We start from the raw sequence: 22,541 nt of genomic DNA, 5'->3' as shown, positions 1-22,541 counted from the left end.
TTTAGGGACTATTAAAGATGCTTTGGAGGAAAGTCAAGGGAGGCATGCTTTGCTCAAACCTGGCGTGCCCAGCAGCCCATCTCCCTCATCAATGGCTTAGGCTTCTTCAGAAATGAAGGATACCATAGCTGACCTCTGTCCACCACTTCCCACTTCAGCTCAGCAACAACACAGGATTGCAACAGACAGTCCTTCTTATTCATCTCTATTTTCCCATATGAGCTCTGCAGACCAATCAGAAACAGTTCACCAAACAAAGTTAAGCAATATCACAAAGAACTTTAAGAAATTACTCCTTATCGCTCCTCCTGAGGATAGGCTCAGTGGTCAAGGCCACAGTGAAATCTTCCTTTTCTTGTAAAAGTTAACTGAAGTTAGTTATTAAAATGCTGCCAGTATTTAGGGAGGTTCTGAAGAGGAGCACAAGATACCTGCACTACCTGTGAAAATTTCAGGGATATCTTTATCCAAAAAATCTTGGTCTAGTCTCTTCTGAAGAGCTTCCTGGAAGATTTACCAGGTACAACTTTAAATTGTCGTTTTAGGTGTGGGACATGTGAAGTAATGCTTGTAAATGAAATGCTTCTAGTCATGTGTTTAATTTTTTGTAAAATGTAAAGGTTTCCTTTGTGGAATTTCTTTGTACTTTTCAGATGTTTTATATTGCGAAGAAGTTCAATTTGTGAGGGGGTGTACACAGATTGAAAAGTGGGATGGACCATGTTAATATTTAATTATTCAATTAAAATTACATATTTTTGTGTACTTCTTAGTCAATATTTAGGATGAATCAATAAAGAGGAAAAAAGTATCCCTTTGTTAATCCTCTCAACAAAATGGCACACGTGAAAATATGCATTTCCAAAATTTCATAGAGCTGAGGGATTAGCAGTGGAGTTGGAGTTTTTTTTACATATGAGAGATGGAAATGCTGTTAATTGCTGGCCATGAGAACAGGATCAGAGGCTGTATGGAATAAAACTGAACCAGGATGTTGTCTCTGGGGTTTCAGTTCAGATCTAGTCTTGGTCAATAGTGACTGAAAGTCAATACACTCAATAGCTGTGCAGTGTAAGCTTGGTCTGTGCTGGTGTTCCTCGTGAGTGGGATACATTATAGAAGTCATCAGAAGAATTGGTCTTGTTCCCCAAGGAGCCCAAGGCACTCTAGAGAGGCAGTGTGGGGGCCCTGGAGTACAGACCCATACACTTCTATTTTTATGGCTTATGAACTCTTTGAAGGGTACCAATAGTACCTCTCGTGCCTTAGAGTGTAATGAACAATACTATTCCACAGGACTTTCAGCAATATTCCTCTTTGTGACATGAAGTATAAAAGGCAGACACACCGACTAGGAAACAGAGCAATTTTAAAACCTTTAATAGATAAAACAGCTCCTTGCAAATCTAAGTAATCATGATTTATCAGGGAATGAAATGAATTAACTAATTTTTTCATTGAAATTTATGAGCCTCAGTTTTGGAGCTCTGATCCCAGCAGAGGGAGGGAGAGTAGTGTAAAATTACAGATCAGAGTATGATTTTAACTGGCTTTGGATCAGTGTTTTGAATAAGCTTAGATTTTGAGCATTTGCCTGCTAGAATAATTACCTGCCATTTTTTCAGAAAATATTACAGATCTAATTTTTATGTTAAAACAGAGAGTAAAAATGTTTAACCCATTGCCAAAATAGTGAATCCTTTGTGAAAGAATAGTATGTCAACAAAATATCTAAGAGGTTCATTGACATTGTTTGGACTTCTACACACATCTATGAATTTCCACAGAATGAACAACAAGGAAACAAAAATGAAATCACTTAAAATAGGTCAATAATAAATTCTGAGCTGTAGCAAAGTCTCAAGATGGGATTCACATTTTAATACCAAAATTGTCATGGATTTAACGCTTTCATCTGTTTGTAACTATGCAAACAGCTTTGTGCCACATTAAAATCTGTACTGTGATATCTCCAAATGTTGAGTACTCACAATTTCTGAATTAGAAATGCATGTTGGGTATTTCAGCAAGAGTCAGATGATAGACCTGGGCAAGGAACTAGTGCTGGTCAGGCATCTGTCAAGAGACCACCAGCCAGAACTGAGGCAACAAGGAGCATTTTCATTAGGGGAGAGACAATAAGGAGAAAACCCCTATTATCAGTGTCCCAAAAGACTACTTGCTTCCTGCAGTACATCCTCATCTCTGAGTCAAAAGAAAATAGAATAGGATAGAACAGATTAGTTCCAGTTGGAAGGATCCTGCAATGATTGTCTAGTCCAACTGTGGCTATGAAGAGCAAGTTCCACAGCTTCTGTCTGGGACTAGTACTGTATTAAATATTTAATGGTGGCTTCAACTGAGAGAAATGTTAATAGATACTACAGTTTTTAGGTGAATTTAATGTGAGAAGAATGTGTGGCATAATGAGAAATGTAACAGCACCATAAGCAGCACAATGATGGCATCAATTAATTGCTGCAAAGTACCTAGTGGTGTTGACTGAAGTGAATGATGAGCAGATTCATTCTCATGTGTAATGAGGGCTCCAGGGGTCATTTCTGGAGTGACCCAGGACAGTTTCTCTCCAGCACAAACATGCAAATGTGGGTTGGGACAAGGCAATAAATAGTATTCAGGTAAGACATTGCAACAACTGTTTGTGAACATGAAGCAGAGGAAAGCAGTCCAGATGTGGAAATAAATCTTAAAAATAACAAGCAGCAATATCATGCTTTTTTGGTACTGAGCCTGATCCCCTTGTCACACAAATCCAAGACAATCTATTCAGCCTTGTCTCTGAATCCAAGAGAGGATGGCTGAGCCCTGCCTGGGCTCTGCCTTTCCACCCATGTGGGGGTTACAGTGAGCTCCCAGCCCTCCCAGCAGTGCCACAAAGAGAAACTGCTTGGGATCTGCTTGTTTGTTCTTTAGGAAATTAATCTTCTCTGAGGGAGGAAGTTTTTGGTTGTACACGACTGACTCAGAGATAAATTAACTCAAAAACCATCTTGTCTACTTTTTGGCTGCATCTTTAGAAAGAAATACTTCATGCTCCAGTGAAACGGTGCTCTGCAGTGGGAGGAGGAGCAGGGCAGGAGATCACCTTGGCAAAGTGAAGCAGGTGTCTCAACCATCCCTCTTTTGATCTTCAAAGGTGGTAACGCTCAGTTTGGAGCTCACTCAGCTATGCTATGGCTACTCGCCCCACAGTACATAAAGAGCTAACCCTGTTCTTCATTTCAGGCTTTTAAGTGCCTGGGGCAGAGAGGAGCACACACAAGTCACCATCCTAGCCTGACATTTCAGCAGAAATGGTTGAACCTGTGGGTAACCATTATGTTATAGCCAGACCCGTGTACTCGGAGAATGCATTCAATGAAGAGCATGAGAAATTGCACAGATACCATAAAACCTTTTGGGATCACCTGAAACTCTATTTTAGGTAAGGAGATACTTTTTTTTTTTTTTTTAATAGAGCTAAGAAACAGTCCTGACTGCTCTTGGACGGCATGAACTCCATCTTGACAATGCACACCTCCCATTCCAACATAGCAAGTGAAAATTCATTAACTAAATTCAATGTCAGATTTTTCTAATGGATTTTGACTGCTGTTACCCTTAGAAGTCTTCCTACAGTTGTATCTAAGGTAGCTTCTCTATTTCTGGGCCCTTGGCAGCACAGACTCTAGGAAGACCTTACTGCACCCTTTCAGTACTTAAAGGGGTCTTATAAGAAAGACATACTCAGGCTTTTTTCCATGGCCTGTTGCAGCAGGACAAGGGATGATGGTTTTAAACTAAAAGAGGGTTGATTTGGACTGGATATAAGGAAGAAATTTTTTATGATGAGGGTGGTGAGGCATTGGCACATGTTGCCCAGAGAGGTGGTGGATGCCCTGTCCCTGGAAATGTTCAAGGTCAGAGAAATGTTTAAGGCTCTGAGAAACCTGACCCAATGGATGGCATCCCTGCTTCCTGGGGTGGGGGGTTGGATTAGATGGCCATAGAGGTTCCTTTCCAACCCAAGCTGTTCTATGAGAATTTGGGTTGGACAGAACCTCTGAAGGCCACTGGATATACCTTGAAGCACAGATGGTAGTGCAGGTTGATCAGGGTTGTGTCTGGGTGAGATTTTGATTTCTGGCAGCCAGAACCTGAATCCTTCCCCTTTCCTCACCTCTCTGAAACAGGCTGTGACTCACTGACAAAATTTTGTCCCCTTGTGCCTTTGCAGCTGCTCCCCACAAAGGGTCAAAAAAATTGCTTTGAATTTGTTTCCAGTCATTTCCTGGTTGCCAGCGTATCGCTTCAGGGAGTGGGTCCTGAGTGACATCATCTCTGGCATCAACACAGGGCTTGTGGCTGTGCTGCAAGGTACCTTTGGGAACTATGTGTCCTGACACAGCCTGCTCAGCCAGGTGCCAAGGCACTGCTGGCTTCAGCCTGCAGCACACACATCACCTTCCCTGGTCTTTACAGGTCTGGCCTTTGCTTTGCTGGTGAATGTCCCCCCCAGCTATGGACTCTATGCAGCATTTTTCCCTGTCCTGGTCTATTTTATCTTCGGCACATCGAGACATATCTCAGTGGGTAAGTTCAGGCACACCACTTACCCTCCTCACTGATGAAGAAGTACATGTTGCCCCTTCAGATCTTTTAACAAGTGCCTTGTGCTGCTCAGGTCCCTTCCCCGTCCTGAGCCTCATGGTGGGAGGAGTCGTCACCAGGCTGGTCCCTGATGACAGCATTGGAAATGGCAATTCCACAAATATCTCAGCAATAAATGATGAGAGGGTGATGGTGGCTGCATCTGTAACCTTCCTTTCTGGGATTATTCAGGTTGGTGAATGTACGTGTGAGTGCACCTGTGTGAATAGATGGATGGTGGCCTGACCTTCCTTTCTCGTTTCTGCTGTTGTAGGCACCAAAGTAATCCTCTTCCACTTTCCATGTAACCAACCCTGGCTCACTGATTAGGAGACATCTGTTCCCCCCAGTGACCAGGCACTCACATGTGCTGTGATATCCTTGGTTTTGCACAGGCCTGAGCCCACAGCCCACACAGCTGCAACCTACACCTACAGAATAAAACAATCTGCTGGATAGGAAAAAAGTAGCTGTGAAAATAATGTGAATGATGAGATGCACCAAGGGGAGTAAACGCTCTGCCTTGCAGTAGTAAAATATTTGGATTTGTTTTTTAAAAAAACCCAATTTATTCTTACTCCCTAATAATGAATTCCTATAGTTCCTCCCTTCCTAACATACTAATATATTTGTGCTTCGTGAAACACTTGTATCATATGAAAATATAGGAGCTGAAAACAAGGATGTATATTTTAGCTATGAAATAAAAAGAATGGGTTTTAGTTAAAACAATTACTCTTTAGTTAAAGCTATTACTCTGACTAGCATTATGCCCTCTGTTGCTAAATCTCAATTTTTATTGCAAGTCTCATGACAGTACATTCCTTAATCTCTGGATGCATGGGATTAGGTGAAAATCTTTGCTTCCATTAAATATGATTGTCTTTCTTTCAAAGATCACTTAAAACCGCAAATGAATCCCACTGACCCATGGTCCTTTTGTGTTTCAGTTGCTTCTGGGAATTTTCCGGTTTGGATTCATCGTTATTTATCTATCACAATCGTTAATCAGTGGTTTCACAACTGCTGCAGCTATCCATGTTTTGGTATCTCAACTGAAATTCATGTTTCAACTACCTGTCCCCGGATATAATAAACCATTTGGCATCATCTATGTAAGTGCCACATGTTCATTATTTGCTAATGCTATTGATGTACCTGCGATGCATTTCTGACTGTGTATCACAAGGCAATAATAACAGAACTCAGCACAAAAAATGCAAGGCAGGAGGAAAAACGAGAGAAAAACAAGACAGATATGTTATTAGTATTTGACCAATTTTTAAATTTATTGCCAAGCACCAAGTTACACCCCATTGGGCTAATCAGATAATGTTTACTATTTTTTGCTGGCGTATTTCAATTAAGCATTCAACTCTGCCTTAAGGATTTAATTATTCATTTTTGCTGGACTGATATTATACATATTTAATTTGCATATGACTCTGGGAGTGCTGTTGGATGAGAAGGGAGAAGAAGGACAGGGAGGAAGGAGTGGAGAGAGGCCCCTGCCCAGCAATGCCATTGCTCACATATCCTATCACGGACATGCCTGTTGTTCCAACTGTCCCTCAGGGGAAAATCAGGAGAAGAGGGTCACAAGTTAGCAGAAAGGGTCTGTTGCAGATGCTTCCATCATTTGGCAGATGCACAAACATTCATGGGGGCTTGCAGCCCACATCATGCCACAGGGAATAAATCCCAACTAGCACAATCCTTAGAGCCATTCAGATACAGGTTCTTCTGGAAGGGATAGTGCTACTGTGCCACGGCCCGACTGTTTCTAAAGCACCACATGTTTCTTCCTGGTTCTGCAGACTCTGGAGAGCATTTTCAGCCAGATCACAGAAACAAACATTGCTGACCTTGTCACATCCCTGGTTGTCTTGCTTATCGTGTTTGTAGTAAAAGAAATGAACGATCGATACAAGGAAAAGTTACCAACTCCCATCCCGATCGAACTCCTCGTGGTGAGTCACTTTGATCTTGCAATTGCTCCATATTATGACATGGGAAGCAGAGTTTTAACTATTTCTTCTCAGGTTATCCATTAAATGATGTGTTATCATTTTACATATAAGAAAAATTTACAGCATTCAGGAGCTATTGTGAAATGTTTCACCTCCACTTAACTGTTCTTAACTGAACATATCTGTGGTGTGAATTTTTTTCCTTGGACAAATATGGCTCTGACACCAGCCAACTGCATTCTCACTGCTGAGGCCCCTCTGCACCACACCTGCAAGCAACCACTGAAGTCCTGGACATCCATGGCCATGCACAAAATTATTTTGCCCTCCAGCAGCAAAGGTTTTGCCCAGTCTGAGCAGCAGAGGGGTGGAGGAAGCTTCACAGGGGCAGTACACTCCTAAAATCCTGGATGATGTTATACAGACTCAAGTAGCACTTGTTTTCCCCAGAGTCATTACAGCACGTTGTTAGAACATACCTGGTTTACTGAGTGGGATGATCTCTGTTGTTAGTAAGATATTCTGTTATAATGTGTAATTTATGAATGTAAACCCATACCTATACTGTCATTCAGGAATGACATCTGAACAGCAAAGGGGTGTGAAAACTTGGGGCATAATTCTGCCCCTAGTGATAAGGCTGGAGAGTGTGGGGATAAGGCTGGAGAAGGAAGGTAATGGTATTTAATAGGTTCTTCACACTCTTGCTTGAATGTGCCTAATGGAGGTGTGGTTTATTATCTTTCAGACAGTCTTAGCAGCACTGGTTTCCCATTTTGTCAACTTTGAAGAAAAATTTAATGTAGCTGTTGTTGGAAAACTAGAGGAAGGGTAAGTGGCTTACTTACAATTCACCACTGGAGCAAAATGTTCTCTCTAGTTTGGCAGTGTTAAATGAGTTCAGCTATGTTTCTGATTAAAATTATCTGCTTCATCTTCTTTCAGTGGGTAAATAAACATTTTTCTCTCAATGATATGGTACATTTTCAATACACAAAAGTTACTCACTAGAGCACATCTCCTACTCATCAAGGAATACACTGAGACATGAAATAATTGTGTCCTTCACTTTCTGAGACAGCTGTTGATCAGGAGGTTGATGTTTGTCCTTTTTATTGAACTACTTACTCCTGAACTCCTCCGTTTCCCTCACAATACATGCACAGTTCAGCAGCCACCACCAGCCCTGAAAAGCCACCATGACCCTGCACAATTCTCCTGCCTGATCCCATGACTGGCCACTGGCATATCCTCCAGAGGTCTCAACATCTGCCCCTCCAGGTCTATATCCTCATAAAGATTATTTATCCACATATAGAGTATATATCTATGTATAGACTTCAGCCAGCTATGCCAGAATTTTGGCATAAAGAATCAGGAGGCACATGTTAAGTTAAGAATAGGGAGGAAGACATTTACTGGGACAGCAGAGTGAGTCTGGGGTGGTCCCTGTAGCCCCGAGGGTGTTAGTAGGTGGAGTTTGCAGAGGAACATCTATTTCTGCTCAAGTCTTCTTTCTTCAGATTTCAGTTCACTGAAAGAAAAGGGGAAAAAAAAGTCCAGAGAGGAATTCTCCCTAGGATCTGCAGAAGACCCTTAGGCATCTCCTTAAGGAGTAGAGTTTTTTGTCTCTCAGGTTTCAAACGCCTGTTGCACCTGATGTAGGCATCCTCCAGAACTGCATTGGTGACGGCATTTCCATCGCAGTTGTTGCGTTTGCAGTAGCCTTCTCCGTGGCTAAAGTGTATTCCATCAAGCATGACTACCCCTTAGATGGCAACCAGGTAGGCAAATAACACAGAGATCAACATATTGCATTTATCAATGGGATAGAAGTCATTTTAGGAAAGCTTTGCTTTGTGAATAACTGTCAAGAAAACTGTTTAAGAACTGTCAAGAAAAACTGTTTAAGAAAAATCTCTTTTATTTTTATTTCAGGAACTCATTGCTTTTGGGCTGGGTAATATAGTTGGTGGATCATTCAAGGGATTTGCCTCCAGCACTGCTCTGTCAAGATCAGGTGTGCAGGAGAGCACAGGAGGCAAAACACAGGTATAGAAGACAACAGGTCACGATGGCATTTAATGAAAGACAGCTCCTTTTTTCCTAGCTAACCATAATGCCTGTGGGCACCTATTCATTGTGAAATTGTTCTCTCATGCAGATTGCTGGTATTATCTCATCTGTCATTGTTTTGGTTGTGATCTTGGCCATTGGGTTTCTCCTGGCACCATTACAGAAGGTATTCACTGGTTTCATCTAATGCTTCCTCCTGCTTCCCAGAGACAGGGCTGCTCTAGGAGTCATTGTGAGTGTTCATAGACTTCAGTGGGAGCCAAATAGGGTTTGAAAAGCTTGGTTCTTCTTCCCACGTTATGCCAGAAAGGACCACTACATCTGGTCACTCAAAGGAAGTGTTAAGTACCCAAACACCAAAAAACCACAGCTGCGTAAGCGGGATTTACAGCCTCAGGTCAGACACCTGCACTGTACCACGGCTGGGGATTTTCCTGTAGCAGTGATAAACTGGGAGCAGCTCCCTGGCCTTTCAGCTGCACTTTGGCCCTATTTGTATGATCTTTTAATTCCTAATGTTCAACATTTTCTTTGATTGCTTAAACATGGAACATGTGTTTTGGTCTTTTTAACAGTCAGTCCTTGCATCCTTGGCTCTTGGCAACTTGAAAGGAATGCTCATGCAGTTCAAGGAAGTAGGCATCCTATGGAGAAAGGACAAGTATGACTGTGTAAGTTGACTTTTACAAGCATCAGAGGTTAAGTGCTCTGAAAAAGTAATCTACTATACAATTTTTTTTTTAATCCCTGTTTTACTTCACTTAACAGAAGTACAATAGTGGCATGCCTTTTTTACTGGTATACCACTTGCTTATGTTTTCCATTTTGTCTCACTTATTTTTGAGTCAATTCTCACTCTTAACTTCATTTTCATCCATTTCATCAAAATCTATTAAAATAGTGAATTATATAAAGTCAAATAGAGAAGACAGTTACAGAAAATGCTTAAATAACAGAAAATATCCAAATATCTACTGCATTGACTAAGCATTCAGGGACACTTTCTCACAATCACACAATGTGTTATATGGAAGATTCACAGCAAAAAACAAATGACAACTGGGACTTGAAGAGTTTACTCCAAATGGTAAAGCTCATGGCTAGAGGGCATGACTGGTTACCTCTAACACTCAGAAAATTTAGGCTCACAAATGGTGCCAGGCCTCAGTTTTCCCAGATATCAGTTATTTGCCCCATGAGAATGCTTTGAGCCCTGTGGCTAAAAGTTATTCAGTATTATCTAGTCATTTATCGATCGTGTACATTCACAGCACCTATATTTGCATATTTACAACTCTCAGCTTTACCAGAATTCTGATTTACTTCTAATCTTGCATTTCTGATGGATTTTTATTGAGCACTTAGTGAACCACCTATCCCATTTCAAGCCTTTATTGTCTAGAAATTGCCATCCCTAGAAACACTCCCTGGCGCTGGAGTGGTGACTCTGGCCCTGTTTTACAAGAAAAAAAACCTCTCCAAAAGCAGATGGAGATCCTGGACCAGATCTGAGATCTGTTCCTGCTCCCACCCTGAGCTTGTGACCCAGGTTCTTGACATGCTCATAATGTTGCCATCCACTGGCTCATTACAGGTTATATGGGTGGTGACTTTCTTATCTGCTGTCTTTCTTGGCCTGGACATTGGACTAGCAACAGCTGTGGCATTCCAGCTGCTGACGGTGGTGATCCGCTCCCAGATGTGAGTACTTGTAGAATGCAATGATATCCCAGGGCCTCCTGTTATAAGTTGTCTCCCTCTGTACAGAGAAGGGCAACAGCCCCGTCTGTGCCTTGGTCTGTCCAGCAACTGTGTACGGAAAAATTTAGAGGTGTAAATCTTTGGATGTGGGTCTTGCTTCACTCTGCCACCCCACTTGAGATGGTTTTATTTGTTTTATTTGATCCTTCCCATCCTCCAAGTTTCGATGTGGGACACCAACAACTGTGTGTATGTTTGTTCACAGTCCAAGCTGCACTGTTTTGGCCAATGTTGGGAGAAGTAACATCTACAGAAACAGGAAGGATTACACTGATGTAAGAAAATGTCTCATTTCTTTTATCACCTGCTTCACATGTGATTCTACAGCAAACATTGCTACTGACACTTCTCTTTCGTTTTACAGATCTATGAGCCAGAGGGAGTGAAGATTTTCAGATGCTCCTCTCCAATCTTCTTCGCTAATATTGAATTCTTCAGAGAGAAACTCATCACTGCTGTAAGTGTCTGGGGCTGTCCTGAACATATGAATTGCTTGACACATTAAGGTGAATATGGTTTCCCAATAATTACTATATATGCAGTCAGTCCACAGTTCAAGGGTGAATTTTCATTAATTATTCAGATATTGTTGCCACTACTGTAATATAATATGTATGCACAAACCTCTGAGAACAGCCTGACTCATGCTGAACTTAAAACATAGCAATGTTTATACCAGATTTATACTTATAACAATACATATTATGAGAAGAAAGTAGTGCAAACATAGATAATATAAAGGGAAATTATTTGATTTGATTTGATTTGATTTGATTTTGTTTTGTTTTGTTTTGTTTTTATTTTATTAGCACTTACATTATTTACACACATTGTAAAGAATGTCTTGTCTTGGGACACATATTGTCCCAAGAACGTAACCACAACAGTCAGAAGAATGCCAGATGGAATCATTCTATCAAAGAGTTCTTAATGTCTTTCATAACAAACTGGTGAATGCAGCCAGTCTTTCCATAAACAGCACAGAGATCCAGGATTCCCGAGCCCTCACCGTGTGAATGAATGCCCGAACACAACTTGGCACCATAACCTCCCCTTCCCGCTGCTCTTAGTGGGGAGTTGATAAGCAGTGACTACCCCAAGAACTGATAATGAGCAGTTCATTCTTCATGTGAGGGACTGAAACTGGCAGAGGAATGAGGGAATCTGACGCATTTGGTTCTCCATGTGCTTGGCTTTCACCTCAGAAGAGCCTGAAGGTTTTTTTTCTGTGAGTGCAGATGTTCACACCACTGTTTCTCTACAAATACAGGTACTTATAATACCCTTCTCCTCTACGCACTAGATGGATGAGGCAGAAGATGTGCAGGAATTTAGTATTTTAGCCTAATTTTATTATTAGCCTAATTTACCTGCCATCTAATTTTGTTAAAACCAGCTCAGAGGTTCAAGAGGCATATGCAGCCGACATGACAAAATCTGGCTTTCTTCTTCAGGAAGAACAGTGAGTGGATGACCCTCTCTGCAGTCAGGCGGCACAAAGCAGATACAACCCGTGAGCTCTCTGATCTTGATCACCTGGGTGGCCATCACATGATGCAGATGTGTAGGGCATGCCAGCACTGTGCCAGCCTGCTGGAGTTACTGGCCTGTGCTAAGCACTGTCACTGCTATAATGCTGTCCATGTTGGTCTCCTAAAGCAGTACAAATAACCCTGCCTCATTTGTAGCCATTCCTGTAGCCATCCTTCCAACCAAGAAAGAGCCCTTGTTTGAATTCGTGAAAAGTGGTAGACAACATCAAATTCAAACTATGGTCGTCATGACTGTAAAGAAAAACCACATGAGATGCTTTGTCTTTCCCCCGGTGTCACAGAGGTATTTCTTGTTTTAATTATTCAAAGTTCTGGTTTTGCAGGTTGGCTTCAACCCACTGAGAGTCCTGAGGAAACGCAATAAAGCTCTGAGGAAGATTCGGAAGATGCTGACGAAAGGAGAGCTGCAAGTGACACCAGTATGTAAGGCAGCCCCCCAGGGTGGGGAGGGAGTTAAGCAACCAAGGTCCCTGGCTTTACATGGCAGAGAAGGCCCTCATAGCCTCCCTTCTTAATTAGATACACTGTTCCCCAAGTTGCCACTTCATGACACAAACACATTTAAAAAACAAGATTTTAAATGGCTCTCACTGTTAGAGACCTACAGATTTACCATGGGCAGAGCTTGTACATGTCCACTGGAGCTTCGTCTGGCAACAAATAGCAGGCTCAGATCCCACAGAGGTGTATATCATTCTGCATTAATGGTGGGATAAAGCTGGTTTTCTCCCAGCTCAAATCCTGCATGCCTTTTATTGACTTGTTCCAAAATTACTGTATTAAAGTGTATCAGACAACAGACTTCAGGAATAAAAAGCCATCATTAAGTGATTATGATGATGATTAAATAATTTACATACTTCTCCAGACAAGGGAGAGACAGAACTTTCCAGGTGGGTCCTACTCCATCTCATGGGAAGAGCAGTTTTGCATTGCCACTACTCTTGCCCTAGCGTAGGAAGTACCACTACCCTGGCTGGGTCTTACAGAAGAGAACTAACTATGACACTTCTATGTCAACACAGAAAGGCTTGATTTGCATGGCTAACCATACATATGAGTCAGATGAAGAGTTAGACAACAACAAGATAGAGGAGCTGGACCAGCCCACCATCATGACAGACTTGCCCATTAGGATCAACTGGAGCACTGACCTCCCCCCTGGCATCACTGTACCCCAGGTCAACATCCACAGCATCATTCTGGATTTCTCATCAGTGTCCTTCCTCGATTTTTCTGCCATGACAGTCCTCCGAAAGGTAATCACAATTTGCAAGACAAACAGTGATCATATGAAAGAAAAACTTACAGATGCAGTTACACTTGAGGGATACACATGAGGGAAGGAATGGTGCCCAGAGGGACCTGGACAGGAGTGGGCCCATCTGAACTTCATGAAGTTTAACAAGGCCAAGTGCAAGGTGCTGCACGTGGATCAGGGCAATCCCCAGTATCAATACAGGCTGGGGAATAAATGGATTGAGAGCAGTTCTGCAGAGGAGGAGCTACTGGTGGATGAAAAATTGACCCATGCAATGTGCACTCACAGGCGAGAGAGCCAATCATGTCCTGGGCTGCATAAAAAGAAGTGTCACCAGCAGGTCAAGAGAGGTGATTCTTCCCCACTCTCACGAGAGATTCTACTCCACTCTCATGAGACCTCGCCCAGGGTACTGTGTCCAGCTGTGGGGTCCCTAGCACAGGAAAGACATGGGCATCTTAGAACAGGTCCAGACGAGAGCCATGGAAAGGATCAGAGGGCTGGAGCATCTCTCCTGTGAGGAAAGGCTGAGAGAGTTGGAGTTGTTCAGCCTAGAAAAGAGAAGGCTATGAGGAGATCTCCATATGGCCTTTCCATACTTAAAAGGAGCTTATAAAAAGGCATGGAGAGGGACTTCTTACAGGTATATACAGTGACAGGACAAGATGCAGTGGCATTAAACTGAAGGAGGGCAGGTCTAGATTAGAAGAAATCTTTTGCTGTGAGGATGGTGAAATACTGGTTGCCCAGAGAAGCTGTGGATGCTCCATCCCTGAAACTGTTCAATACTTCTCCAGACAAGGGAGAGACAGAACTTTCCAGGTGGGTCCTGCTGGATGACACTCTGAGCAACCTGCTCCAGTGTAAAGTGTCCCTGTCCATGGCAGGGTTTGGAAGCAGATGATCTCTCAGGTCCCTTCCAACCAAAATATGATTCTATTCTGTGTTTCTAGTCTGCTTCTTAAAGGCATTCCTATATGGACTGGAAGGCCAGTGGCAAACTTTGAGTTTATGTGAATTTGAATGGACATTTTCTATAGAAAACGTTTAGGAAATTGTTTAAATAATCAATATAAATTGTCTTGGAAATAAAGTGTTGGCTGTGGTACCCTTTTTTCACCTGCTAAGATTTTGGGAAGCTTTACAGAAACGTAGATACGAAATATGGCTTTAAACACCCAGCTGGAGTTGGAACATTGGAGTTCCATTTCTGCTCCTGCTGTTGCTTCCCCAGATGACATTGAACAAAGCAAAAGGCACAACATTTTCAAACAGTAGCAGCTACAGTTAACCGTCAGAGACACACAGGGTGTGTAAATCCATCTCCATAGGAACTAAAGACCCACTGCAACAGTGGGAACTGTGGTTCTGCTCAAGTTTCCAGTTATAAAAATCTCCCCAGAAGATTGTGAAGTAATTTTTTTTTAGTTTCATCATGTGCTGTGTAGATACAATAAAGCCATACAACCTATGAAATATCACCTACTTCTCTGTGAGCTTAACATTTTCAATTCTGCCCCTCTTCAAAAGGTTTGGCTGTCCCTGTCTGCAGCCATGTGAAGTGACTGTCCTGCCTCTATGTGCAATAGAGTGTGAATCTAGAGCCACTTACCATCATAGGTCTTAAATATCTTAGAGTGGTTGGTGTACTGGCTGTGGCTAATCACTATAATGGTAATCAGCAAACCCAGCAGTATCTAAATGGTGCCTCCCTCTGGTTTAACAGACTTTGAAAGAATTTGTCCGGCTCAATATTGACGTTTACATTGCTGGGGCACATGGTGAGTACTTGCCTTTGCATTGGCATCTCCACAGATGCCTTATCCCCTTGCCTCCCCTGTTGATCATTGAGTATGGCTGTGGAGGATCACCCAGTTTTACCTTTGAGTCTTGGATAGCAAAGAGGTCCTGCTGAGTGGAGATGTTGTCCCTTCCATGCTGTCCCCAAAAGGCTGGGACCATGTGTGATGGCTCCTTTTACCTATAGCCACTGCTGTGCTGTACAGCTCTGGGCTGCAGGACCCACTATCATCCACCCTGGGCATTAAATAAGAAAAGGGGCTCAAATTCCCTCCTGCCTGGCACAGAGCAGGGAACTACTGATGGGCATTTATGTTCCATCCTCTTGACATCTGTAAAGAGGAAGCCATCTGCTCTAATAAATAAAACAGTGCATTATACCAGCAACTCCCATGTTCACTCAGTGGGCATGCTCAGGATACACAATTTCTTCCTTAAGGCCTCCGGGTCTCTTTGTGCTTTGATTTTGTTCCTTCACAGAGGGCCTCCTGGACAAACTGGAAAGAAGTGCATTTTTTGATGAAGAGCTTAAACCATCCATGTTTTTCCTGACCATTCATGATGCAGTTTTGCACATTTTGCTGAAGAAGGACATAGCCAGCTCCCCCAAATTAAAGCTTTCTGAGGTAACACTACAGTCTTCATCTTTCATTACTTTACTGCCTTTCCAGTATTATCACACTCCCAAAGTGCCCTGCACAGCTATAGCTGTGTGTGCTACACTGTCTCTATTTTCAAAAAAGATAGTCATTAAAACTCAGCTGGTCTCCAATAAAATTGAAGAGCAAGAGTGGCCCCTGGTTCAGGTGCATGGAAAACTAGTGAAAGGAGTGAATAATTCCTACTGGCAGCTGGCCTGGCTGTGGACTCCAGTTGAAGTCATCTCCTTGGGAAGAACACAGTGTGGGTGAAATCCCAGCCCTTCCACCAGCAGTTCTCTGTGGTCACCCATTCGCTGCAGTGGCTCTTGAAAGGCAGACTTTATGCTGCTTGCATGTAGGCTTTCCAGCCCTGTTCAGCCTCAAAAGGAGCGCTAAAACAGTGTGGATAAATTACTACTGCCAGATTGGTGATGGCCTTTCTGGAGTGTTCTTAAATCAAGAGCAAGAAAGGATCCTGCATACAATAAATGTGTTTAAGTGTACAAGACCCAGAATGCAGCTCACATGGAAACTGTCTAATCCCACTTAGCTAAACTGGTCCAGATCTTGGCACTGACCCAGAGATGTGGTGGGGGTCATAAAAGGCTGACAAGTGAGAGCTTCCTTCCTTCTATGTCAACTTCCCAGGCATGTTCCAGAGGTTTGAAAAGCAAAACCTTCTTTAATGTGAAAGAGGAGAAACAGAAAAAGAGAAGTAATCAATTTCCTAACTCCCAACTTGTTGTGCTCTTTGCAGGAGAAGGATAGAAGCAATGATGATGTCATCATCCCCAGGAACAGACTGCGCAGCTGGGAGTGCACAGTAAGGCTCTGGCTATGGCCCTCCAGCCCTAGAAAATGCAGCCCAAAAAGCTGCTCCTGGGAATGCCTAGGGCAGATAACAAAAGCATATTCATCCCTGAGCTCTTGTGTCAGCCCAGGGCAGAAAGCATCCAGACAGCTTATTGATGGGATTTGACTTGGGCAAAGCCTTATGAGAGTTAAGAGGAGTGGGGCTCGGCTCATGAGCCTTGTGGTGTGCACCGAGCAGAGGGAAGGCAGGCAAAGGCTGCCTCACCAGGCTGCCTCACCTGGTATCCTCCTCGCCCGTCCACCACAGCTCCTCTGCGATAAAGTCACTGGTACAATGCCCCTGTGGCAGAGAAGTCAACATTAGTCCAGTTTATCTAAATGTCTCAGGCAGAAGGGGAGTCTGGAGACAGAGATAAGAAAGGGACACATGCAGTCTCTTCACCACAGACTTAGAGAGTAGGGTGGTATCCAGCACAGGGCAACCCTTTAAGGAGAAAATGTCAGACCCCAGTCTGCTTTAGAGGATCAAATACTTACACATCATTTACCAGATGACACCTACCCTTACTGTTCCTTACAGAATGTTGATTTTTTTTTTTTTATTCCTTACAGATTCCAACAGAAACAAAATTTTAGACTTAACTTTCTAAGTATAATATCCTCCAGCAACACATCACAGATGAATGTGGACACTGTGATAAGTATGAAGACAGAAGGATACTTTTAAATACCTTAAGAAGGATTTACTATGTATGGTTATGTTCCACGTTTTGGAATGGGCTTGTTAGTTTTAATGTGTCTCTGTATATATAAATGTATTTATGTATATATATGGAGGCTAAAATCACACAGATTTTCTTATTTCATACTACAGTATGTAGACTGTACAGTTACTTGAGAATCTATAAATATTTGAAATCTTGTATTGAATAACACAGAATAATAGTTAGGACTGATATTTTATCTTCAGAATGTATATAACTTGTATAAAGTTTTCTTGGTGCTTTGTAAGATATTTAGTAGATTGAATTATTAAACTTGCTCTCAGCTTACTACCACAAGCATGAACAGAGTGTACCTAGAGACTAATGTGTTTAATTATGAAGACACAGGATTTTCAGATCAAAACATGATTCATTGATTTGGATTGGGCTTGTGTAAAGTGCACAAGGTAGGACACATTTATAGTGAACCATTGTATATACCTATATAGTGAACCACCACCATTTCAGTGACTCTGCATGGCTGCATTTGTCCAAGCGCCACCAGGGTAGCTCATCGTCAGAGACCCAGCCTGTGGACAGATGCTGGCCCCACAACTTGGCCGGAGGAGCCATGGGTGTGGAGCTGCCAGGTGGGCAGGCTGAATTGCCTGGATCTATGGACAGATGGGCAGAGGGCTTCAGCTTGAAGAGTCTACTCTGATACCCTGCACAACCCAGTCTGCACAACTGCCATCAACTAACCCCTACTGGAAGTCTAAGGCTGGAAGATGAGCTGTATCACAGCTTTCAGAGAAAAACACCCAATGCCCAAAGTGACAGAGCTTTTAATTTCACATAACAAGTGCTAGAGGTATAAAAATCTTCAGTCTAGAGGAAAATGGAACTGTTCCTGGAGTCTGAAAGAAACAGTACTCTGAAATCACACGAGGTTTTAGTTTTCAAAGCCTGGTTTTGACTTTCAGTCAAGCTGGGGTGACCAGAAATGTGCATTTGGACTTGAAGTGAAGAAGTGCTGAAGGTAAGGAGAAAGTGTTCTGTGCAAACCAGAACTACAATTTTTATCTTCAGAGTATGCAGGTGTTAAAAACAAAGTCTGTTAAATATTTTTTTTTTTTTTTTTTAATCTAGAGTTATCTGATGAACTCTGCTAATGAAACCAAGCTGGAAGTCAGTATTAAAAGCGAGGAGATTTTGAATATAGAAAGAATTAGGTGAGCTTGAAGACAGAAGTAGACAAGTTCAGCTTTCAGGAAACACTCATGCATTTGCATATGAGTAACAGGCTGTGATTCTGTGGTGGGTGATGATGTGCCTGACCTGGCATGGGAGACGTGGCCCTTGATCACAGAGATGCTGCTTCCTGCAGACACCAGACAAATGGTGAGCAGCTGTGCCAACCCACTGCTCTTTTGAGTGTGCCACAGCAGATTCACTGTCAAGTACATGTCACGTGCCAGATAATCAGCACAGCAGTACCTGAAGACAAGTACAGTTAGGACACTGCCAAATAGCCCTTCTAATGCAGTCTTCCAAAAAACATAGAGTATAACACAGCAGATCTTTCCAGAACAAGAAAGTTATTTGGTCACAACAATATAAGAAAAATACTAAACTATTAGAGAGCATCCAAAGGAGCACAATGAAGATGGTGAAGGGACTTGAGGAGAAGCCGTTTGAGGAGTGGCTGAGGGCACTGGGTCTGTTCAGCCTGGAGAACAGGAGACTGAGGGGGGACCTCATTGCAGTTACAACTTCCTTATGAAGGGAAGAGCAGGGGCAGGAACCAATCTCTTCTCTGTGGTGACCAGTGACAGGACCCAAGGGAATGGCCTGAAGTTGTGTCGGGGGAGGTTTAGGTTGGATATTAGAAAAAAGTTCTTCCCCCAGAGGGTGGTTGGGCACTGGAACAGCTCCCCAGGACAGCGGTCACAGCACCAGCCTGACAGAGTTCAAGAAGTGTTTGGACAATGCTCTTGGGCACATGGGGTGACTTTCAGGGATGATGCTGTGCAGGGCAAGGAGTTGGACTTCACAATCCTTGTGGGTCTCTTCCAACTCAGCATATTCTGTGATTCTGTGATACTAATGCTACTGTGCAATGCACAGGGAAAATTACACTCTAAACACTCTGAACTTCAGGACTGAGCTCTTCAGTTCAAGAAAGATGAAATCAAATGTTAATGAAGAAAATTGCTATGAGGATCTTTGTAAAATGGAGAGCCTGTGTCTAAGAACTGGCAAAAAGAGAAATAGCTACACGGATTTAACTGAGGAGAGAGGAAAAGTTATGTAAGATAAAAAAAAAATAATATTGTCCTATAAGGGGCAAAAAAATGAACTGGCCAAACTTAAACATGAACAAGATATTAGAAGATGGTTCCTCATTTTTACAATGGTGAGATCCTTTCCAGCTAGAACAAAAGGAGCAAAAAACTAAACTACTTGTAAGATGAGACTTGAACATGTTTATGAAAATCATTATACCACATCATACCAGTGTAATCTGAACTAACTCAAGCTGTTCTTTTCAGTCCTGTGCTCATATGCACCTACACAGACCCAGCCAAACATCCCTATCAAAAGCAATATATGAAGTGCAGTATGTGGTGATATGAAAACCATATGGGATTTGTTGACAGGCTTCAGAACAATTAATTTCGATACTAATGACTCTTCTGACACAGCACAGTGTCACAAAGGATAAATCCCCCTTCCAAAACTATTCATTTCTTAAATGGACATGGTACATAGACAGCCTTGGCCAGAGAGCTTGGCACTCCCATGTCACATCTCCCTACCAGTTACTTGCCATGCTCTTAAATCACCCTACTCCTCATTTGTCAGTGTTGACACCAGCTTTATGAGATATTCCCTTCAGGTACTGGTTATTTCTGCAACTCTCCATTATTCCAGTATTAACATTTTTCTGGGCAGTTTACCCTCATGCAGATTATAACACAAACATCTTGTGTTATAATCTGCATGAGGTGGTGATGCAAATTTACTGCTTTATTTTGAGACAGGGATCTTCAGAAACCTGGCTATTTAGGTTTCTAAACATCCTGCATCGGGTGCTGTTGCTACTTGGTTAGAGCACTACCATAAATGGCTTTTTAGTATTTTACTCAGGAATTAAGCAAAAAGGCAAATTCCCTACCTGCTTTATGGAGAGCTGACAGGTATCATGTTAACTCCTTGTCACATATCCTGAGCCTCTCTTCAGCACAGTGCAGATGCTTTTTAACTAAATAACAGACATTTTACAGCCAGCAAGAGGGATGGAAAATGGAGAAGCCACAGAGCCAGTGATGCTCAAGCCTGGTTACCGCTTTGTGGTACAGTGTGAAATATAGAAACAAAAAATTAAGTGTTTATTCAAGGTCTTAGGCCCAATGGAGAGAGGATTATAACATGCAAATCTGTATTTTTTTCAATTTCAAACAGAGCTCCTATTAAGAAAGAAGTATCCTTAAGCACTTTACTGAAATGCTACTCACAGTTCTCTATTCCTCACCCCCATGCTGAATGTGGAGAATTTATTTTCTCAGTCTTTATGCATCTGCTCCCTTCTGCCTCCTAAGAAGATGTCTGAAAGTTTTCCTGAGCCAGAAATGGCAAAGAACAAGTTGAGGAACAATCATCAGCACTTACGTGATTTTATTTAATGGAGGAAATAATTCACCATAAATTGTCTTGGAGGTACGTTAAAGCATTGGTTTTCACAAATAAAACTGAAAAAACCTCTTGACGACTGACATGTATTTACATCTATTTAGAGTTACTCATTTGTTTGGTTTTTTCAAGAAGTTATGCTGAAGTACTTTTGTGAAACATTACTACATAAAACTGGAAACCTTCCTGCACACTTGCAGACATTACTCTTCCCATTACCAGAAGTGTATTACAATGAGTCCTCCTGGTACTCGAGCATCACTTGAATTGTATTATCAAAATTACTCACTAAAGTTTCATAATGACTGAGGTGATTTACCAGCTTTCTGCTGCTATTCCACCTCACGTTTCTGGATGCTGAATTTTTTAATATTTTAATCTCTTACACTCATGAACTGAATCTACAATGAAAATGAATTTTAAAAAGAGAAGAAAATACAACAACAGATTAATGCCTCATACATAAGAGAATAAGAAGATCCCATTCAGAGTAGGAAAAGCTAAAACTGGTGTCTTATGGCTAAGTCAAGATTAAAGGGAATTTAAACTCCATTGTTTTCATTCACACTGCCCAAACAAATGCAGCCAGTTCAGTTTACAAACTGGTCAGTATGGATCACTAGTGTAATATACCTGAATACAGTGCAAAAGCTCACAATTGCAAAGGCACAATTATTGTATTAAGATGATTTATGAATTTATGAATTGCTAAGAATTGCTTTTAACACCATAAAAAAATAAATACAAAGGGAAATACAACTTGTATAATACTGCTATTTACTTTAGATGTGTAATCAGGATGAAAATGAATCCAAACCTTGCACATTTTTCTGCTGCATTGGACTCTGTGTCATATATATGAAGAGGAGAAGTTCAAATTTATTTCCCATACATTCAATATTCCATTGCAGCTCCAATCCACTGTGCTCCTCCAGTTCCCCAGGCTTGACAGGACCTTCTGCTGTGAACCTGTGCCTTCTTCTGTCAGCAGCCCAGCAATGCACACAGAGAAACACCTCAAAATCAGACAAGTTTTACAGAGCAGAAAACAGTTTAAGAGGAGAGAGGTGTGTTCAGACTTGATCCACAGGGAAAGCGTGTAAATTGCACAATGAGTTTTTGAGAACACCTGACCTTCACCTAAGGGGAAGAGAGTTTTTCTGCCTTGCTATGTGTGCAAATTCTAAAGTGGAGTTAGGTAATAGTGGAGTTACTTCCACTTCAGTTTTTAACAGCTTTTGACAGTCTTTGAGAGCAGGAACTGAAAAGAAGTGGAAAATCCATCCAGTAAGGTTTTATAATTTTCTTGGACCAGATTTTGAAAAAATAATTCACATTTTTAATTTTTCTTTTATAAAAGGCATGAAAAATATTACTTATCACATTTAAGTAAACCCCACTGAAAACAGAAAGTATAGTTCACACAACTGGTCCCCTGGTTACAAAGTATGCATGGCTGCAGGCAACCCTTTAAGCAAAGTCAGAGATGGTATCAAGGATAAAGTGTAAGGAGACAAACATCTAAAACACAGATGTTTCCAGGCCATCTGCTGGTGTCCTTTCATTCATTCCATGGTGAACACAAACCATCATCAAACTCTTTTTCATTGCTTATGTGA

General features: G+C 41.8%; 1 protein-coding gene across 1 annotated transcript; it reads left to right on the top strand.

Annotated features, from left to right (window-relative positions):
* The first annotated feature begins 443 nt into the window (after window positions 1–443).
* On the top strand, window positions 444–17,712 carry SLC26A3 (solute carrier family 26 member 3). Its single transcript, XM_069003860.1, has 22 exons — window positions 444–520; window positions 3,039–3,157; window positions 3,247–3,445; window positions 4,238–4,377; window positions 4,483–4,593; window positions 4,685–4,842; window positions 5,601–5,765; window positions 6,468–6,620; window positions 7,369–7,451; window positions 8,257–8,404; window positions 8,559–8,672; window positions 8,785–8,862; window positions 9,272–9,367; window positions 10,291–10,397; window positions 10,663–10,732; window positions 10,822–10,914; window positions 12,334–12,429; window positions 13,036–13,269; window positions 14,998–15,052; window positions 15,552–15,697; window positions 16,470–16,535; window positions 17,138–17,712. The coding sequence occupies exons 3-22, from the start codon at window positions 3,315–3,317 to the stop codon at window positions 17,159–17,161; spliced, it is 2,268 nt and encodes a 755-aa protein (XP_068859961.1). The 5' UTR covers window positions 444–520; window positions 3,039–3,157; window positions 3,247–3,314; the 3' UTR covers window positions 17,162–17,712.
* Window positions 17,713–22,541: the final 4,829 nt, after the last annotated feature.

This window comes from Aphelocoma coerulescens, chromosome 1A, assembly GCF_041296385.1.
Source record: "Aphelocoma coerulescens isolate FSJ_1873_10779 chromosome 1A, UR_Acoe_1.0, whole genome shotgun sequence".
Lineage (NCBI taxonomy): Eukaryota > Metazoa > Chordata > Aves > Passeriformes > Corvidae > Aphelocoma > Aphelocoma coerulescens.
The sequence above is the reverse complement of the archived record's forward strand: the minus strand, read 5'-3'. Positions and strand labels throughout refer to the sequence as shown.

Excerpts from the sequence above, each read along its gene's own strand:
- SLC26A3 (XM_069003860.1), top strand. The coding sequence starts at position 3,315 with ATGGTTGAACCTGTGGGTAACCATTATGTTATAGCCAGACCCGTGTAC. Across the intron at positions 3,446-4,237 it reads CACCTGAAACTCTATTTTAG|CTGCTCCCCACAAAGGGTCA; the intron begins GTAAGGAGATAC and ends GTGCCTTTGCAG. Across the intron at positions 5,766-6,467 it reads AACCATTTGGCATCATCTAT|ACTCTGGAGAGCATTTTCAG; the intron begins GTAAGTGCCACA and ends CTGGTTCTGCAG.